This window comes from Buteo buteo, chromosome 11, assembly GCF_964188355.1.
Source record: "Buteo buteo chromosome 11, bButBut1.hap1.1, whole genome shotgun sequence".
NCBI classification, from domain to species: domain Eukaryota; kingdom Metazoa; phylum Chordata; class Aves; order Accipitriformes; family Accipitridae; genus Buteo; species Buteo buteo.
In genome coordinates, this window is record NC_134181.1 from 44305027 (window position 1) to 44326189 (window position 21163).

At 47.0% G+C, this 21163-nt stretch overlaps 1 protein-coding gene across 3 annotated transcripts in view; it reads left to right on the plus strand.

Annotated features, from left to right (window-relative positions):
- Positions 1 to 428: 428 nt before the first annotated feature.
- MORC2 (MORC family CW-type zinc finger 2) overlaps positions 429 to 21163 on the plus strand; it is a 63751-nt gene continuing 43016 nt past the window's right edge. Inside the window, exons 1-4 of one of the 3 annotated variants that reach the window (XM_075041961.1) lie at positions 429 to 715; positions 7436 to 7489; positions 9035 to 9069; positions 10033 to 10101. In XM_075041961.1, the coding sequence (XP_074898062.1) occupies positions 648 to 715; positions 7436 to 7489; positions 9035 to 9069; positions 10033 to 10101 (226 nt within the window). In that variant the 5' untranslated portion in view covers positions 429 to 647. Of the gene's footprint in view, positions 716 to 1088; positions 1229 to 7435; positions 7490 to 9034; positions 9070 to 10032; positions 10102 to 13543; positions 19164 to 21163 lie in introns of those variants that run through there. The other 2 variants (XM_075041962.1, XM_075041963.1) reach the window with 2 other exon arrangements.

A 21163-nucleotide genomic window follows, 5' to 3' on the forward strand; every position in this document is an offset into this window, starting at 1 on the left:
GGGTTTCCTCAGGACGCGCGGGCTGGACGCTGCTCCCGCTACCGGGCGGCCTCCCCGGCGCGGCCCTCCCCTCCCGCCCGCCCTCGGGGAGACCGCGGCGGCTGCTCCCGCTGCCACGGCGCTGAGGCGCTCGGCTCCCGGCGGGGCGGAAGCCCGGGGAAGGGCGGAGGGGGGCCGGGGGGGGTCTCGCGGGCGGCCGCGGGGCCTCCGCGCCCTGCGGGGCGGTTGGCGTGGCGGCCGCGCGCGCCGCACTCACCCGCTCCCACCCGCCTCTCGCCAGCCGAGTGCGCCCGTCACGCGGCCGCGGAGAAGCCGCGGCGGCCCGCAGCACGGCTCTCCCGTCACGTGGCAGCGCCCACCCAATAGGCGGTGAGCGATTCGGCCCCGCCCTCCCCCGGGCGGGGGCGACCGCGGCTGCGGGGCGCGATCGCGATCGCGGCGGAGACAAAACGGGGCCGGGGGGCGGGCGGGGCCCGCCCCGGTAGGAGCAGCTGGCGGCCGCGGCCCGGTGGGGGCCCCCACGCCGGCCTCCCGGCGGGGGGGCATCGACCGGCGGCGGGAGGTGGTAGGCGGGGAGGCCTCGAGGCGCGCGGGGGCCGCCGGCGCACGCGGAGCTCGGCCCGGGCCCGGGCCCGGTCGCCGCCGCCATGGCCTTGGCCAATTACAGCAGCCTGAACCGGGCCCAGCTCACCTTCGAGTACCTGCACACCAACTCGTGAGTACCGGGCCGCGGCCACCGGGCGGGGCTGCGGCAGGGCGGGGCTGCGGCCCGCGCCCCCGGGGACGCCCCCCGCGTGCCCGCGGCAGCGGCCGGCCCGCCCCCGGGGCGGTGGGCGAGTATGGCCGCAGCGGCCCGCGCCATGGCCCTCCCGTCACGTGCCACGGCCCGCCCAATGGGCGGTGAGCGGTTCGGCCCCGCCCCCTCGGACGGGGGCGGCTGCGGCTGTGGCTGCGGCTGCGGCTGCGGGGTGCGATCGCAATCGCGGCCGAGAACAAAGCGGGGCTGGTGGGCGGGCGGCAGGAGCAGCCGGCGGCTGCGGCCCGGCGGGGGCCCCGCGCCGGTCTCCTGCCGGGGGTGGGGGGTGGTGGGCAGGGAGGCCTCGAGGTGCGCAGGGCCGCCAGCGCACGCGGAGCTCGGCCCGGGCCCGGTCGCCGCCGCCATGGCCTTGGCCAATTACAGCAGCCTGAACCGGGCCCAGCTCTCCTTCGAGTACCTGCACACCAACTCGTGAGTACCGGGCCGCGACGGGCCGCGGCCACCGGGCGGGGCTGCGGCAGGGTGGTGCCGTGGCCCACGCCTGCCCGGGTGACCCCGCTGCGTGCCCGTGGCAGTGGCCGTGCCGCCCTCCCGCGCCGCGGCGCCTGGGGCGGCGGGTGAGTATGGGTATGCCGGCCTGGCGGGGCACGTCCTGGGTGCCTCATCGCCTGCTCCTGGCTCCGGTGGCCATACTGGCCAGGGCTGGGCTGTGGCTGTACTCTGGGCAGGCCTGCGGTGTGTAGAGGATACCGGCGTGCGGAGAGGACAGGCCTCCGCGGGGGGTGTCATGAGAGGAGGAGGGTGTAGCGCTTAGGTCAGCAGTAGCTTTATGGCTGCCCCTCTCTGTTCTGGAGAAGCAAGTCCGCTGGCTGTAGCGGCTGTCATCTGTCCTGGGTTTAGAGTTAATTTTCACAAGAACTGGAAGGCGGCACAGCCAGGAGAGCTGACCCCAACTAGACGAGGGGATATTTGATGCCATATGATGTCATGCTCAGTACATAAACTGGGGGAGCTGGCCAGCGGGGACATGGATTGCAGCTCAGGAATGGGCTGGGCATCGGGTTCCGCGTGGTGAGCAATTGCATAGTGCATCACTCATTTTGTATATTCTTTTATTATTGTTATTATTGTTTCAGCTCTCCTTGTGTTGTCCTGTTAAATGATCCTTATCTCAACCCACAAGTTTTTATCTTTTTCCTTCCGATTCTCCTCCTCATCCCTCCAGGGAGAGGGGGAGGAGCGAGTGAGCAGCTGTGTGGTGTTTAGTTGTCAGCGGGGCCTAAACCACAACACATCCCTCCATGGCATCTGGTTTCATTTGCGCCCAAGTATTTTGTGCAGATATATTTCAAGCAGGAATAAGAGATTCTTCTTCCGATCAGCTTTTTGAAGCTGCTGTGGTTTTTGCATTCACTGATGAATCCCCAAAAATAAAATCTCCTGAGAAGAGGCAGAGTTCTTGTTTAAAATGGGTTATTTCTGAGTGCATGTCTGGAAGATGGGAAGTGCCACCAGAAAACAGTGCTTAGCAGGGTCAAACACCCATCTGAGACCTGCGTATTGCACATACACCTTGTACTGCCATGTACAGAAGGGTTTAAAGAAAGAGCTTGTTCCGGCCGAACTGCCCTGGAAGAACAATGTGAACCACACTTAGCATTTCTTCATTTTGATCAGCTGGTCACCGGCATAAGATTGTCTTCTAACATTTCGTGGAAGAGTTGATTGTTACAGTTGCCACCAATAGAAGAAGAAACAAAGTGCGGGCTTATCTTTTCACTTTCCCTTTTCAACGTGTGAAGGCAAGCTTAGAGTGAAGGACTGAAGTGGTCTGCGCCAGTCTAAAGACTTCTGATGCATGGAAATACATGCAACTTGATTTCAAAGTAGATCTGACTGGTTTTGTTGGTAGCACAGGATACATCTGCAAGAGCAACTAAGATGAATCTCACATATGCCAAGAGCGTTATGATCCATTTCTTTTCAGAATCGGGAAAGTAATGGGTTTTGCACAGGAGAAGAAACCTAGTAACAGCCTGGTGTCACCCTTGGGTCCGTGTCCTGTGGCTTCCCTCTCTGGCTTGGCTGGTAGCGGTTGCATGTGGAGTGAACGGTCTGGTGCCTAAAGGTGATGGACAATACTGAGTCACATTCCTGGTGCTGCCACCGATTTGTGAAATTCTCATGTTCAGCTGCAGAAAACAAGCGTTTTTATGGATTAGCAGACCGTACGGCAGACCTCTGTCAGCAGCTTGTGTTTGCCTGCAGAACACCAGAACTCTAGCCATTTCCGTAAGAAGATAATGTCTGTGCTGCGGAAAAAGCTGATGTGTTGTTGCTGCCCTGAAGTGTTAAATATTAAAGCTACGTCGTGTTGCTACCATACTTTCTGTTCTGCTTATGCTGCCAGTCTACTTCCGGTGTGCTACATGTCTGCAATGCATAATAAAATTGTTAAGAGGAGCTGGAAGCTAATGCATATGAATAAGCCAAAGCCAGGGCTTTTCGTCCATCATGAGTGAAGAGCCTTTTGAGATTATGGGGATCAGTGCATAAGTCAAATGCTTCCCTAAGGATGGGAATTGAAACAATGGAAGTCATTTTTAAAAGCAAAAAAAAAAAACAACAACCCAAACCAACCCATGACAAACAAACAACCCCCCTGCTCCCCCAAGAAAAAAATGAGGGGACCCCACCCCCCAAAAATCCACAACCAAAACCAAACAAAAAAACCCCAACCAAGCAAAAAACCGACCAAACCAACCCAAAAGCAGCATAGGTCTTTTGGTAATGGAAACTCTTGTCTCTTGGACTATTCTCTCTTGCTGAGGAGAACCATACCATCTCAGCCAGATTTCATTTCAGTGCTAAAGATGTTCTCATAGTCATGGAGATAGAAGTTCTTTAAATCGCAGTTAAAAATCAGCCATCTAGCTGTTGAGGTGCAGAAGGAAGCCATGACTTTTTTTTTTTTTTTTCCTTTTTTAAGGCTTTCTTCAGGAAAAGTTTTAGTATGTCTAACACAGAGTACTTGCAGCAGATCTTTTCAATAGCTTCTTAATGCTTCTATGTTTGATGGCAAATTTCACAGCATGTACCTGAATCGCGTCAGTTGCCATATTTATTTTAATAAAAATACCACTGTGCTTTTCCAAGCTTTCCAGGTGCTTTTCCTGATGAATAGTTGAGTGGGGGACAGACTTTTTGGTAGGGCCTGTAGCGATAGGACAAGGGGTAATGGTTTTAGACTAAAAGAGGGTAGATGTAGACTAGAGAGAAGAAAGACATTTTTTACAGTGAGGGTGGTGAAACACTGGCACAGGCTGCCCAGAGAGGTGGTAGATGCCCCATCCCTAGAAACGTTCAAGGTCAGGTTGGACAGGGCTCTGAGCAACCTGATCTGGTGAAAGGTGTCCCTGCTCTTTGCAGGGGGAGTTGGACTAGATGACCTTTAAAGGTCCTAACCCAAACTATTCCATGATTCCATGTGAAAGGTGAATGAAAATCACTGTGCATAAGCATGTGAAAGTTACCTGTGCATTGTTCTTGCGACTTCCCAGAACCACCCACTTACCTTCACATTGGTTTTCATTAAAAATTAAATGCTGCTACTTTAAAATACTTCCAAAGCCATTCATTGACATGATCACAAAACCACACATGAGCCCAACCAACTTGTTTTTGCATATTTTGAATATTTGTAATGCAAAATTGAAGGAGTTTCTTAAAAGTTGAACAGCTGAAGTTGTCTTCTAACAGTAGGTAGGATTTAGCTTGTGATTGAACTTGAGTTTTTTTTCTGTTACTAGAATTGTCCTGTTGAATACAGCAGGAGTGGAAGAAGGTCACTCAAATAGAGAGACTTCAAAATGACCAAATGGTGGACTTGAGGAATACTAGTAATAACAGACCAACAACATCTCCCCACCCCTCAAGCTCTCACATTTCTTCTTGTGCATGTTTTCTGTTCTGACCTGAAACAGAGTGCAGTACTGAGAGGATAGCTCTTGTTCCCGATGCAGATGCCAAACTTAAAACATTTTCCCACGTGTCGTCTCCTTCAGAACAAAAATTAAGTCTTATGTTTTTCATTAGTAATTAGGTACTTGTCTGACTATGCAGGATCAAGCGTCCAACTGGGTTCAAACAGGGGTCATCCTCTAAGAACAATAAGCTTTTTTTCCCTTGGGATGTTACTCCAAATGGTTGTTTTTAGAGGTGTTTGAAATTGGTTGCGTTCTACAGAGTCGCCTAACTTGACGTTTTGTAACCCAAATTTCAATAAATTGGCAGCATTGGACTTCCATGTTCTGTTCCTTGTCAAGCCTGCACTCCTGCATGGAGCTGTCTTGAATGAAAGTTGGAAGTTGTAGGAAGGTCCAAGCCAGTCTGCTTCTGCCAAGATGAGTTGTCGCTGAGACTACAGATTTTGATAATACTTCCCCCACTTCCATGTGTCATTTCATCAGTTGTGTGACCCGTAGCAGTTGCATTTCAAGTGCTCTGACTGATGGAGGTTACTATTGCTTCTGATGATGCTCATCTAGCTCACACTTAAGTGTTTCCAGGTTATGTGCAAGCTCTGATAGACTCCATTTTGCCAACAGCTTGCCTCATGTTTTTTTTAATTTATGTTGCAAGTAAAATAATCCCAAACTTTTTTTGGGACATGGGGGGAAATTGTCACCAGTTGATAATGGTGGATGTTAAGTATTTCAGGCACTTTTGACCAGAAGGCAAGACAATAGTTTTTGTTAAAGCTGAGTCGATTGTATCAGGCCAAAGCACTTCATCTGACTTTAATTAGATATTGACAAGATAAGTGTAAGTGTTGAGATTAATATACTGAATAGAAGATACTTATAGTGTATATAATTTTTTTGTTAGAGATAAATAGCTGGAGTGGATTTCACTTGCTTGTAGCAAGGTTTCACTTTGCCTGTGTCAGCACAAGAGGTTCCAGTTTTGGTAGATACTCAAGTTGAGTATGAGGCTATGTGGAAATCATGTTTTCTCTTGCCTCTCTTCTTATCATCAACAGCTATGTTTTCAGCTGTTTTGTTACAATATCTTTCTTTGGAAATCCCTGTTTATATCTGATTTGCATCTTTTCCTTTGTTTGAAGCATTCTTTAAATGGTAGAGTAAAAGCTGCTAATGAAGTGTAGTTACTGGTGCTAAAGCATCCATTTGCTTGTGGGTTTTTCCTGACATGGGTTACTTCCTAAATAAAATTCTGGGATGTTGATTTGTGGAGCCTTGAGGGAGCACTTGGAATCTGTGCACAGGAAATCCTGCTCAAAGGAAAGAATGCCAGGTTTGAGCTTCTGTGGAAGCTTTCTGATTGGGAGGATAGTGTTCAAAACACCATTCCCTTCTGTCTCTTGTCTCTGTGTGGGCAAGTGGGAACTTGCAGAGATGGAAATCTCCATTCTCATGGTTCTAGCGATTACTTTGAAGGCTGATGTGTTTTACCTCTGATTGGAGCTGTGTTGATGGGTTAGGTGTCGTGACATTGAAGATGGATATGAAAGTTCATTTTGTGATTATTAGCGTTATGGACAGCTATATATTTTATGTGTGGGAAGTACCTATGTATCTGTTCTTCGAAAGCTGAAAATAGGAATAGGTATCACTTACTGTTTGGTCACCTGTTGGCCCTTCTGTGTAGTAGCAAAAGCAGGTTGTATGTGAAGAGGTTTCAGGCAAACTGAAACATGTTGATAAAAACATTTTCTGAGGACTCAGTTTCTTCATCAAGCATCCTAGAGGAGCAATAAGTTCCAGCAACTGTTTCTCCAGGTCTTGTAGCTGCTGTTAATATTGGGGTCGATGTGGCTTATCTACATTTGAAATAATTGTTAAATTTGGAAGATAGGTCACCAAATTGAGTGTTCAATGGAGATGTTACATTAATGTTGGCAGACAATGTATTGTAATGATTTTATTAGCTCTTCAAGGTTTTCTCACAATGGATCTTTCAAGGCTGAGGCACATAACTAATGGCTTTAAAATGTGCGCAGCTTAAAAAAGGTGGCAGTTAAGAGGCTGGAAACTAAACATGGCTTTTGAGATTGTGCTGAAGTGGCACCCAGCTAGATGATTTTAGCGTTGAGTTTGGAAGGTGGTATGGTACAGTGGTGGCAGAAGACTGTCTTTCTCTGGATTAGGTGCAGTTGCAGCTATTGGAAGTCTTCCAGGATCTGGAAGCTTCCTTCTGTCAGAAATAACTTCTGCAAAGTGATATGTGCATGGGGGAGACAGACCTTATGCATAATCCTCATCTGTCCGTGTTTTATGTAGAGGCAGTGTTTAGTTGCCATGAAGAGACTTGTCACTGTGGTGAATAATTAAGGATTTATATGAATTGTTGACTGGTTCATAGGCTGGTTCATTAGGTCAATAATTTTCTCTGTTGTATGTGTTTACCATGTGATGTTTTTTAGACAATAGTGAGCAGCGGTTTGTTGAATCAGACTCTATACAGGTCAGCCCATCTGCTGTGTGTCTGCCTCTGGTAGACAGTAACATAACGCTCATTTCTAGTCTGCTCTCAGCGGCAGATGTTAGTATTGTAGACATATGATTGGTTTCTTTTAAAATGTAGTTGAGATTCTTGTTTAACTAAAGGTCTCTCTTTTTGTCAGTGTAACCCTGCTGATTCTGTGTTTTGTTGCAGAACTACCCATGAGTTCTTGTTTGGTGCCCTTGCTGAACTTGTAGATAATGCCAGGTATGTACCTGAGACTGCCTAATTCCCAAGGTAAATTTGGTTAAGATTTAATTAGCCTGTCTATTTGTTGATCTTAAGCAATTTTCACTTCTGGCAGACATTACGAAAAATACAAAATAGAAGACTTTGCTGTAGTTTAGTATGAATATTTCCCTTGGTCCTCTCATACTGCCACATCTACCCCCTTTAAAAAAAAAAAAAGAAAAAAGTATTATTCTTGAAAAGGTATGTTTGAATGAATCAGAACAACTCAGATCAGAAGGGAAATTGTTAGAAGACACAAGACAGATTTAAGGAAAGAATAAGTCTGCCTTTTTTTTTAAAGAAATTGGTGAAATAATAATTACTGGAGCTGGGACTCTCCTAACCCTTGACTCCTAGTATCAAGTATGGTGATAGGATGAAAATGAAATCAGAAGTGGGATGCTGAAAAATAGAGCAAGAGCAGTTAGAGCAATTGTAACACTTGAAAGGAGAATTGGTGTTTGGAAATTGCAGGTTTTAAGCCACATTTCTCATGTTTGCACTCGGGAATCCAGGCTATAGCTGCATCCCAAGCCTTGCGTACTTATCTCTCGAGCTTCACAAAATATTCTGATGTGGCATTATGGAAATATTTTGAGATCATTTTCTATCAAGCAAGAATTGTCACACTATGCGGTTTGTAATGTAAGGAGCTGAAACTGGAAGATTTCTTGCGTAGGAAAAATTCTGTGTGGGGAATCAGCCATATGTGCATGCACACTGTTGCTGTTTTCAGTTTTGCTACAACATAGTTAAATGTAGCATCTTTGAGATTAATGGGTGGTTTTCTCTTCAACCTCTTGGTTCCTCCTCTGGCAAAAGAGAGGTTGGCCTTCTGGGAAGGAGGTAGCTGTACTTGGCTGGAGATACAAAGACAAAACAAAGTGACTTTGGCATTTGGGAAGTGGGGTTTTATTACAGCACTACAGCTGCACTCTTCTGATCAGCAAACCAAGGGCATATGATGGTCTACATACAAAAAAAAATTAAAAATTGGTTTTGAGAAGAGGGCAGTAGTGCTGTATATGCTGCTTTTTCAAATACAAAGAAGGATGGAGAGTGTATGAAGGGCTTTACTTAAATGATCTTGTAATGATACAGTTTCCTATGACAACTTTGAATGTATTTGGATGGAGTTTTATGTGGAGTTACTTAACTTTTCATAGGCAGCTTGACAGAAAAAATGTAGTTATTGTTTGTTTCATACAGGAGGGAGCTCAGAAGTGTGTGTTTATTTGACTGCCCCCACCCCCCCCCCCAATATGACTTTTGTTAAAAAGCCAGTGATACTCACTGTAACTAGGTTTAGTTGTGTGGCAGCAATGACTTGTGCTGGAGTTTGGGTTCAAGTAGGCAAAAAGTAGAATAATGTGGCTCTTAATCTGTCAGTGCTGACTGTGGGGCCTTTGTGGACTTTGATCTGTGCAGCCAGTTAATTTTGGAAATTACTGCATGTGCCTAGATTTTAGCTTCGTTTCTATTTGACATTTGAATACTGATTGTCTTTTTATTGCTTTGTAGAGATGCCGATGCCACAAGAATAGACATTTATACTGGTAAGTCACTCCTGCTACTTCCTTGCATGTTGGCAGTTAAATCAGTAGTTAGCTTGGATTTAGGGTTCAAATGTGTATTGCACCTGGTAGAATAAGAGTGAGGGTGTTCATGCCCAATACTGTGTTCAGTTTTGGGCCCCTCACTACAAGAAAGACATTGAGGTGCTGGAGTGTGTCCAAAGAAGAGCAACAAAGCTGGTGAAGGGTCTGAAGAACAAGTCTTATGAGGAGCGGCTGAGGGAACTGGGGTTGTTTGGAGGAAAGGAGGCTGAGGGGAGACCTTATTGCTCTCTACAACTACCTGAAAGTAGTGGGTGTCAGTCCCTTTTGCCAAGTAACAAGTGATATGACGAGAGGAAATGGCCTCAAGTTGTGCCAGGTGAGGTTTAGATTGGATATTAGGAAAAATTTCTTCACCGAAAGGTTTATCAAGCACTGGAACAGGCTGCCCAGGGAAGTGGTTGAGTCACCATCCCTGGAGGGTTTAAAAGACTTGTGGTGCTAGCGACATGGTTTAGTGGTGGACTTGGCAGTGTTAGGTTTATGGTTGGACTTGATGATCTTCAGGGTCTTTTGCAACGTAAATAATTCTGTGATTCTACTGTTTGTCCTGTGCCCCAGTGGCTGTTGTCTTTCAGAAAGTAGTACCTTTACAAATAAGTTGGGCAAGCACTTAGATCAGCCTTCAGGTGAGGTCAGGTAAAGTGAGTAGCTGTTTGTACTGGATGCTTAAGAAACCTGCTTTTACGATATACTCTTGTAGCATGTATTTACATACAGTTTAAAGTGCAGGAGAAGTTGTTAGACATTCTGTAGCAAAAATCTGGTGTTCTTTCTTACAGCTTAGCCATATTGGGGGTGTGAAAATCCTGTTTGTTGTGTTGCTTCTGTCGTGAACACTGATTCCATTTTACAGAAATTTTAACTTGCTTGTGGGAGTAGTGAATAACTCTTCTCTTGTAGAACGACGGGAAGACCTACGAGGTGGATTCATGCTGTGTTTTTTGGATGATGGAACAGGAATGGATTCAAGTAAGTGACAGGAAGTTACACTTGCATTTTCAAGCTGAGGTTTCATGTTATGGCTAAGCTGAATTAACAGCTTGGTTCTGTTGAAAGGGGCATGTTCTATGCCTGGATACATGTTCCTGCCTCTGTACCAGCTCTTTTGCACTGTATCATATATCAAACTATTCACCTCTTCTGTTGCAGAAAACTAATCTGGCCAAAAGAAAATTGTTTTGCGGCATTATGGAGTTGAGTCAGCCTGGCCTGTGGTTTTCCAGCACACCAAAGTTGGCCTTGGGGCTGGAGGGAGAATAGTGTAGCCAGAAAAGGGAACAAGCACAAGCTTTGATGAGCATAAGCCTTTTCCCCATTAGAGGCTGCCAAGCGCTTAGTGTATCTCAGCTCTCATAAGAAAGTGTACCATGGCAGAAATTGAAAGTTCACCTTTGAAAGCATTTTGCTATTGTTTCATCATTGGCATTGTGATTGAGATCAATACTTGACAGTATAAAATCTTAGGAGTATGAGAAGAATGTAACAAATGTAATTCTGCCTCATTGTAACAATCAATGTAAATCTGTGTTGTATCTAGCAGGAGAAAAGCCTTCTTGCTTTGCTTTAGCGTCAGTGAACAGCGCTGTCAACCCACACCACCTTCTTAATTGTCTTGACAATGGGTAAATCCTCTTGTGAGGAGCGCTCTACTGGGCAGAAGAGTTGGGCTAAATAGGAAGGTTTTGGAGAAGGCAGGGGAGATGGGTGAATATGCATCGACTAACATTTTTGTTCTGATCCTTCAGTACTTTAAGATCCTCTTATGATATTGTTGTGACTTAACCTCAGCTGGCAACTAAGCAGCACATAGCTGCTTGCTCACTCCTCCTCCAGTAGGATGGGGGAGAGAATTGCAAGGGTAAAAGCAAGAAAACTTGTGGGTTGAGATAAAGACAGTTTAATAGGGAAAGTAAAAGCTGCACACGCAAGCAAAACAAAACAAGGGATTCATTCACTACTTCCCATCAGCAGGCAGGTGTTCAGCCATCTCCAGGGCTCCATCACACATAATGGTTACTTGGGAAGACAGATACCATCACTCCAAATGTCCCCCTCCTCCTTCTTCTCCTCCCCCCCCCCCCCCCCCAGCTTTTATTGCTGAGCATGGCATCATATGGTCTGGAAAATCCCCTTGGGTAAGTTTGGGTCAGCTCTCCCAGCTGTGTCTCCTCCCAACTTCTTGTGCACCCCCAGCCGACTTGCTGGTGGGACGGTGTGAGGAGCAGAAAAGGCCTTGACGCTGTGTAAGCACTGCTCAGCAGTAGCTGAAACATCCCTGTGTTACCAACATTGTTTTCATCACAAATCCAAAACATAACCCCATCCAAGCTATTACGAAGAAATTTAAGTCTATCCCAGCTAAACCCAGGACATTCTCCATGCCTTATTCCATACCATTCACATCATGTTCAGGTCACACATTATCCAATACATCCTCATTAACCACTCCCCTCCATTCCCATCCTTTGATACATACACAGATATCGTTCTCTTAGTTTGTGGACCACCTCTGTGAAATGTCTGTAAAATGTCCATAAATGTCCACAAAACATCCATTGAGTTAATTTAGTCCATGACTTTGGGATCCATCTGTTATGGTGATCACTCAGGACAGGAGAGGTGGTGTGTTGCATAGAGTTATTGGGCACCAAAGCCCTGGTCAGGTCACTGCTGCACTTGTACTGCTTCTTGTGCAGCTCATCCTCCACTGGTTCAGGTGGTTCCTGCTATAGTAATTCCTATAACAGGTAACTCAAATAATGGGTTACAACAATTTAAAGGTATTTCCATTACAGTCTTTACACCTGCTCCCTTTGGACCAGGTCATAGGGTTTAACATTGTAATGAACAACTCCCCTTACCCCTGCTCTGGCTTGGACTTATCTGTGGACCGCAGTCCTTTAGGGGTATACTTGCTCCAAGTGGAGCCTTATCAATGAGCCACAGTCTTCAGGGGTATACCTGCTGCAGCATCGACTTATCCACAGCCCCAGTTGCTTTGAGGTGCACCTGCTCCAGCACAGTCTTATCCATGGGCCGCAATGCTTTCAGAGATACATCTCTTCCAGCGTGGCCTTACCCACAGCCACAGCCCTGTTAGGAGTGTACCTGCTCCAACATGGCCTTATTCATGGCCACAGTCCCTTCAGGGGTGTACCTGCTCTGTCGTGGTGTCATGGTTTAATCCCAGCCAGCAACTAAGCACCACACAGCCACTCACTCACTTCCCCCCACCAACCCAGTGGGATGGGGGAGAGGATTGGGAAAAAAAAAAGTAGAACTCATGGGTTGAGATAAGAACAGTTTAATAGAACAGAAAGGAATAAAATAATAATTATAATAACAATAACAAAATGGCAATAATAATAATAAAAGGATTGGAATATACAAAAGAAGCGATGCACAATGCAATTGCTCACCACTCATGGACCAATGCCCAGTTAGTTCCCGAGCAGTGATCCCTCCCAGGCCAACTCCCCCCAGTTTATATACTGGGCATGACGTCGCATGGTATGGCATATTCCTTTGGCCAGTTTGGGTCAGCTGCCCTGGCTGTGTCCCCTCCCAATTTCTTGTGGCCCTCCAGCCTTCCTGTTGGCTGGGCATGAGAAGCTGAAAAATCCTTGACTTAAGTCTAAACACTTCTTAGCAACAACTGAAAACATCAGTGTGTTATCAACATTCTTCTCATACTAAATCCAAGACATAACACTATACCAGCTGCTAGAAAGAAAATTAACTCTATCCCAGCCAAAACCAGGACATGTGGGCTCATCCATGGCCACACACTTTGAGGTGTTCCAGCATGACCTCACTCAAAGCCACTGATGCTTCAAGGTGTACCTGCTGCAGCATGGACTTATCCACAGTCACAGATGCTTCAAGGTGTACCTTCTCCAGCATGGACTTATCCTTGGGCCACAATCCCTTCAGAGGTATACCTGCTGTGGAATAGACATAACCATGGCCACAGACACTTCAAGATATACCTGCTCTGGCGTGGACTTGTCCATGGCCACAGACACTTTGGGGTGTCCTGCTCCCACGTGGACTCATCCACAGGTCACGGTCCCTTCAACTCAAGTTCACAGTGGATTTCCAACCTGTTCAGTATAGGAGCACAGAAACAGCAGTGATACCCTGGCCATCTGCCAGCCCAGGCACATCGCCATTGCTATTATCAAAATGTTCCCAGGCGCAGCAGAGTCGGATGATAAGCGGTACAGCAAGCAGCGAAAGCAAAGGGCAGCCACTAACAAGCACTAGACTCTAATACACCGTAAGGTAAGCACAGGAGCCTGCCAATTAATAGCTAAACAGCAGTAACAGCTATAAATTCTATCTAGCAGATTCCAATCAAATCTGTCATAATCTCGAGTATTATTGTTCTTATTATTTATTCTCTCCTTGTGTTGTCGTATTACACTGTCCTTACCTCAACCTGTGAGTTTTTAACTTTTTCTTCTGATTCTCTTCCCCATCCCACCAGGGTTGGGGAGGAATGAACGAACAGCCATGTGGTGGCTGGTTGCTGGCTGGGCTTAAACCACGACAGTCCTTTTTGTGCCCAACATGGGGCCCAAAGCATTGAGATAATGACAGGTATGACCAGAGCATGTTAAAACAAATTTTTAATATGCATTTCTTATATTAGTTAAATGGTCACTGGTCACAATGTTGGTTCATTTGTTTACTGTGTATTCCCTGCAGTGATGTTTATCACCTCTGGGCGAGGGATCAGGACTATCATTTTGCTGTACTGGGTAATGTCAACTTATGATATGATTGCATCACTGGTCACGAGGTTAAGCTGGTATTTGTGTGTGGTATTGTTGTCATGCCCATACCTTGGGTGCCTTCTCTCAGAATTTATTAGTAATCACACCCAGTCTATGGGGAAGATGGGGGGGATACTTTCTCCTGCTCATTCACCTCCCCTTCCTCCTTCAGGCTAATTAAAACAGCTTTTGAGAAGTTTGAATATCCTTGGGATGTTCAAGCCAGCATGCTATTACTGCTGTGTCACTCAAATGTGTTTCAGGTCTTGTTTAGGGCTACAAAAAGAGTTTTTAAGAATACCGCCAAGGGATCTGCCCCGAGGCTGGATAGTCATGGGTAGCATGGCATGTGGGAGAAGATGGGCAGGTATCTAGAGAACTTCTCACCTCCAATGATTTTGAAATTCACTCCCAAAGAACTACAGGACCCTGATGAATCAATAGAATATTTGAAAGGAAAATGCGGTGCCTATTCCAGAGAGGCACAACTTACTGCACAGTGCTATGTACTGGCCAGTATCTACCAAACACTGCTTGATATTATGCAGCACCCTGAGGGGGAAGGGAGGGAAAACAGACCAACAGGCACTGCGGCTATTCCAACCCTCGTGACAAGCCCTGCAGCTACCCCAACCCCGGCGCCAGGCACAGAGAACCAACCTGTGCCGGTGTCAGTCGCCCCTATGCAGAAGAAGAAATACACGGAGAAATCAGTTTGCTTAGCGAGGGATGAAGGTGAACCAGGGTCATCACGAGAACAGGAGGAAGAGGCAGAACCTGAGATAATCACCCGATCCTGATCCCCGACTGAGCTGCGAGGTATGAGAAAGGATTTCAGCCGCCATCCAGGTGAGCACATTGTCACCTGGCTGCTCCAGTGCTGGGATAATGGGCCAGTAGCTTGGAATTAGAGGGTAGGGAAGGCAAGCAGCTGGGATCCCTGTCTAGGGAAGGGGCCATTGACAAGGCTATTGGGAAAAAGACACAAGTCCTCAGCCTCTGGAGGCAACTTCTGTCAGGCGTGATGGAAAGGTGCCCCTTCAAGGAAGATGTTACATGTCACCTAGGCAAGTGGACCACTATGGAGAGAGGTATCCAGTACCTGAGGGAATTAGCCGTGCTGGAGGTGATTTATAATGATCCAGATAACAAGCAGTTACCCACAGATCCAGATGAAGTCCAACGTGGCAGAAGTTTCTACAACGTGCACCAGCATCGTATGCCAACTCATTGGCAGTGATGTCCTGGAAAGAAGGTGAGGGACAAACAGTGGATGAAGTGGCTGGCCAAGTCCGGCAATACAAAGGAAGTCTCTCTTCCTCCTGACGGGCCTGTGTCTAAGCTGTGGACAAACTACCATACATGCTAGCCAAGAAACTGTCCCAAGAATTCCAGCAATTCGAGGATAAGTTCTGCCCCCTACCTGTGTGGGCCCATATCTCAGCTATTAGGAGTAAGCGTTCCTCTGCTGAAGAGGGAAGAGATAGAAGGTACACACTATGGTGTACCCTGTGGTTTTACCTGCGTGACCATGGAGAGGACATGAGGAAGTGGGATGGAGAACCTACCTCGACCCTAGATGCCCGGGTACGTGAGTTGTGAGGTAAAGCAATCAGAAAAGAGGATTCCTCCTGGAAAAATGCCACTCCAGTTTCCAGCAGGCAGTTCCCCAGACAGAGTAGAAGGGTTGATCTCACTTCTGATCCTCTTGAAGGGACTTCTGATTCACGTTTACAAAAAGTGAGTTATGAATACTATGGCCAGGATTAGAGGGGTCCTGCCTCCAGCCAGGAGGAGGAAAGGGACAACCAAGTTTATTGGACTGTGTGGATTCTGCAGCCTGGCATGTCAGACCCACAGGAGTATAAGGCTCTAGTGGACACCGGTGCACAAGGTACCCTAGTGCCATCAAGCTATAAAGGGACAGAACCCATCTGTATTTCTGGAGTGACAGGGATCCCAACAGCTAAACTATATTGGAAGCTGAAGTGAGTCTAACTGGGAGTGAATGGCAGAAACACCCCCTTGTGACTGGCTCAGAGGCCCCGTGCATCCTTGGCATAGACTACCTCAGGAGAGGGTATTTCAAGGACCCAAAAGGGTACCGGTGGGCCTTTGGTATAGCTGCCTTGGAGACGGAGGAAATTAAACAGCTCTCCACCTTGCCCAGTCTCTCTGAGGACCCTTCAGTTGTGGGGTTGCTGAGGGTTGAAGAACAACAAGTGCCAATTGCTACCACAACAGTGCACCGGCAGCAATATTGCCCCAACCGAGACTCTCTGATTCCCATCCATAAGCTGATTTTTTGACTGGAGGGCCAAGGACTGATCAGCAAAACTTGCTCACCCTTTAAGTCCCATATGGCCAGTGTGGAAATCTAATGGAGAGTGGAGACTAACAGTTGACTATCGTGGCCTGAATGAAGTCACGCTGCTGCTGAGTGCTGCCATGCTGGACATGCTAGAACTTCCATACGAACTGGAGTCAAAGGCAGCCAAGTGGTATGCCACAATTGACATCACTAATGCATTTTTCTCAATCCCTCTGGCAGCAGAGTGCTGGCCACAGTTTGCTTTTACTTGGAGGAGTGTCTGGTACACCTGGAATCAACTGCCCCAGGGGTGGAAACACAGCCCCAGCATTTGCCATGGACTGATCCAGGCTGCACTGGAACAGCGTGAAGCTCCAGAATACCTCCAGTACATTGATGACATCTTTGAATGGGGCAACACAACAGAAGAAGTTTTTGAGAAAGGGAAGAAAATAGTTTAAATCCTTCTGAAGGCCGGTTTTGCCATAAAGCGAAGTAAGGTCAAGGGACCTTCACAGGAGATCCAGTTTTTAGGATTATTCCTAAAAGGACAAGATGGGCATTGTCAGATCCCAATGGATGTGATCAGCAAAATAGCAGCTATGTGTCCACCGACCAGCAAAAAAGAAACACAAGCTTTCTTGGGCGTTGTGGGTTTTTGGAGAATGCATATTCCAAATTACAGTCTGATTGTAAGCCCTCTCTATCAAGTGACCCAGAAGAAGAACAATTTTGAATGGGGCCCTGAGCAACAACAAGCCTTTGAACAAATTAAATGGGAGATTGTTCGTGCAGTAGCCCTTGGACCAGTCCGGGCAGGACAAGATGTTAAAAAAGTGCTCTATACTGCAGCCGGAGAGAATGGCCCTACCTGGAGCCTCTGGCAGAAAGCACTGAAGGACACCCAAGGCTGACTCCCAGGGTTTTGGAGTCGGGGATATCAAGGATCCGAGGCTCGCTATACTCCAACTGAAAAAGAGGTATTGGCAGCACATGGAGGAGTTCAAGTTGCCTTGGAAGTGGTTGGTACTGAAGCACAGCTCTTAACACCCCAACTGCCTGTGCTGGGCTGGATGTTCAAAGGGAGGGTCTCCTCTACACATCATGCAACGGATGGCATGTGGAGTAAGTGGGTCACACTGATTGCACAATGAGCTCGCATAGGAAACCCCGGTTGCCCAGGAATTTTGGAAGTGATCATGGACTGGCCAGAAGGCAAAGATTTCGGAATATCACCAGAGGAGGAGGTGATGTGTGCTGAAGGGGCCCCGCTGTGTAATAAACTGCCAGAAAATGAGAGGCAATATGCCCGGTTCACCGATGGCTCCTGTCACATTGTGGGAAAACATTGGAGGTGAAAGGCTGCCGTATGGAGTCCTATAATACAAGTTGCAGAAACTGCTGAAGGAGAAGGTGAGTCGAGCCAGTTTGCAGAAGTGAAAGCCATCCGGCTGACGTTAGACATTGCTGACAGAGAAAAGTGGCCAGCGCTCTATCTCTGTACTGAGTCATGGATGGTGGCAAATGCCCCGTGGAGGTGGTTGCAGCAATGGAAGCAGAGCAACTGGCAACGCAGAGGCAAACCCATCTGGGCTGCTGCACTGTGGCAAGATACTACTGCCGTCACATAGATGGGTGCTCACGTACCCAAGAGTCGGGCCACTGAAGAACATCAAAACATCCAGCAGCTGGATCAGGCTGCTAAGATTGAAGTGGCTCAGGTGGATCTGGACTGGCAACATAAAGGTGAATTATTTACGGCTCGGTGGGCCTGTGACACCTCAGGCCATCAGGGAAGAGATGCAACATATAGATAGGCTTGTGATCTAGGAGTGGACTTGACCATGGACACTATTGCACAGGATATCCATGAATGTGAAACGTGCTGCAAGCAAGCAAGCCTAGCGGTTAAAGCCCCTGTAGTATGGAGGATGATGGCTGAAATACAAGTATGGAGAGGCCTGGCAGATCAACTATATCACACTTCCACAAACCTGCCAAGGCAAGCGCCGTGTGCTTACAGTGGTGGAAGCAACCACCAGATGGCTGGAAACATATCCTGTGCTCCACGACACTGCCCGGAACACTACGCTGGGCCTTGAAAAACAAGTCTTACGGCGACATGGCTCCCTAGAAAGAATTGAGTCAGACAACGGGACTCATTTCCGAAACAACCTCATAGACACCTGGGCCAAAGAGCATGGCATGGAGTGGGTATATCACATCCCCTATCATGCACCAGCCTCCGGGAAAATCAAATGATACAATGGACTGTTAAAAACTACAGTGAGAGCACTGGTGGGTGGGACCTTCAAACATCGGGATACACATTTAGCAAAAACCATGTGGTTAGTTAACACTGGAGGATTTACCAATCAAGCTGGCCCTGCCCAATCACATCTTCCATATACTGTAGAAGGGGATAAAGTCCCTGTAGTGGGCATGAAGAATATGTTAGGGAAGACAGTCTGAGTTAGTCCTGCCTTGGGCAGAGACAAACCCATCTGCAGGATTGCTTTTGCTCAAGGACCTGGATGGACTTGGTGGGTGGTGTGGCAGGATGGGGAAGTTCGATGTGTACCTCAAGGGGATTTGATTTTGGGTGAGGACAGCCAGTGAATTGGACTGTATGATGTTAATTGCTAAATAACCCTGCCACTGTATGTCATCACTGCTATAGTTGCTATATGCCTTATCAATGGTATTACAGTAAGAATCACCCCAGTCACTGAAGGGTGGACTTTGATGAAACCGAGTGAAGTGCAGCAGTGATGGAACTTTAACTGGCTTCAGCAACTGGTGCCCAGCAACTTCCTCAAGATTGACATCTTGAACCCGCAGACCATGGGCATGGGCCATGCCAAATACACCAGCCATGAGCGCCGGATGCAGCATGCAACGATCCAACACCATACATGTAGGATCTGGGCATGATGTAGAAGGTATAGAATAAGGGGTGGATAATGTCCTGGGTTTGGCTGGGATAGAGTTATTTTTCACAAGAAACTGGGAGGGGCACTCCCAGGAGAGTTGACCTGACCTAGCCAAGGATATATTCCATGCCATATGACATCATGCTCCGTATATAACTGGAAAGCTGGCTGGGGGGGGTGGGGCTGGGGGGGGGGGCGGAGGGATTGCGGCTCGGGAACGGGCTGGGCATCGGGTTCTGGGTGGTGAGCAGTTGCATTGTGCATCACTTGCTTTATATACTCTTTTATTAGTATTATTGTTGTTATTATTTCTTCTTTCCTTGTGTTGTCCTATTAAACTGTCCTTATCTCAGCCCATGAGTTTTTACCTTTTTCCTTCTGATTTTCCTCCCCATCCCACCGGGGTGGCGAGGGAGAAGTGAGCAAGCGGCTGCATGGTGCTTAGTTGCCAGCTGGGCCTAAACCACAACAGAAGACAAACACCATCACTCCAGATGTCCCCCTGTCCTTCTTCCCCCACAGCTTTTATTGCTGAGCATGACATCATATGGTCTGGAATAGCCGTTGGGGTCAGCTGTCCCAGCTGTGTCCCCTCCCAACTTCTTGTGCACCCCCAGCCGACTTGCTGGTGGGACGGTGTGAGGAGCAGAAAAGGCCTTGACGCTGTGTAAGCACTGCTCAGCAGTAGCTGAAACATCCCTGCGTTACCAACATTGTTTTCATCACAAATCCAAAACATAGTCCCATCCACGCTACTACAAAGAAATACAACTCAACATAAATCTAACAACCAAAACCAGTACAGATATGAAGCATGTTTTTCTGCATATTAACACTTACGAAAATACATTAACATCTTTGATATGCAGATTTGTGACCTGCATGAAGGAATTTAGTTTGAACTCTAGATACCTTCTCTGTATTCTCTGGAATACAATTAAGGATGCTAAACACGTCTTCTGAGAGTACTTTTCTGTCACGAATGGATTGAAGGAAGCAATTAAGCTGCATTCATAAAACAAGTTCAGAGACTTAACTGTGGCCTTCTCACAAGCCTTTGGATCAGGGAGAAGAAATAGAACCTTTTGTACGTGTCTTGAAAAGTACATGTTTATCTCTGGATTGAGAGTAGAAGGTGACAAATGTCTGTTCTGATGCTGCAGAGTCTAATAGCAGCTTTTACACTGTTGTTGCTCCTGTATTGCTGATTTTGTGACAAAGTGGGATTTATGTATTGGCTAAGTATTAAGTTGCTTCTTTTGACTGATCTTTCTGCAAAATCTTGAAGGATTCTATCCTGACTTCGGTAGTCTGAGACACTCTGTAAAGGAGATTGGCAGATACTGCGGGTTGTAGCGGTATTTCACAGCAAATATGATACAATTTTTGTCCTTTGACTGTCTTGATGCTTGCATCGAAGTGTGGTTCATTCTATGTGTGAAAATTTTTTTTTTAATCTTTATTTTAAATAGGCTGTGAAGTTATTTTTGCTCCTTTCCAGGACATTGCGTTTCAGAATGTAAAATTGGTATGCAACTTTGTTTAGTGCTTTCAAAAAAGCCCTTCTTAATTTTCAGTAGTCTGAGGCATATTGTTTTGATGCAGAGTCTAGCTCTGTTGATCACATCTTCATGGCTTCAATGCTGGATAGTCATAGTAAGCTTGATATGCATTTGAAAGTCACTTGATCAAGGGCAGCCAGGTAAAACTCCGTTTTCTGCACTGTCTGCCTGTCAACATGGACAAAAGTGTCTGGGGAGAGTCTGTTATTCTAACTCCCGACATGGGCCTCTCTCAGTTTCTGTCCCTAGCTATAGGGGTCTGAGTTTTAATTTGTCATAATGCAGGCTCTACCAGTTCTAAAGACATCTGGACGATCTCATCTGAAAGCTAATTTGAGGAGACATCGGCAGAAAATCTTTCATTGGACTTTTCTCCCTTCTTATTTTGAAAATGGCTTGAACATCCATAGAGACCTTCCTTCAACAGAAATCATAGAGCTTGGGAGT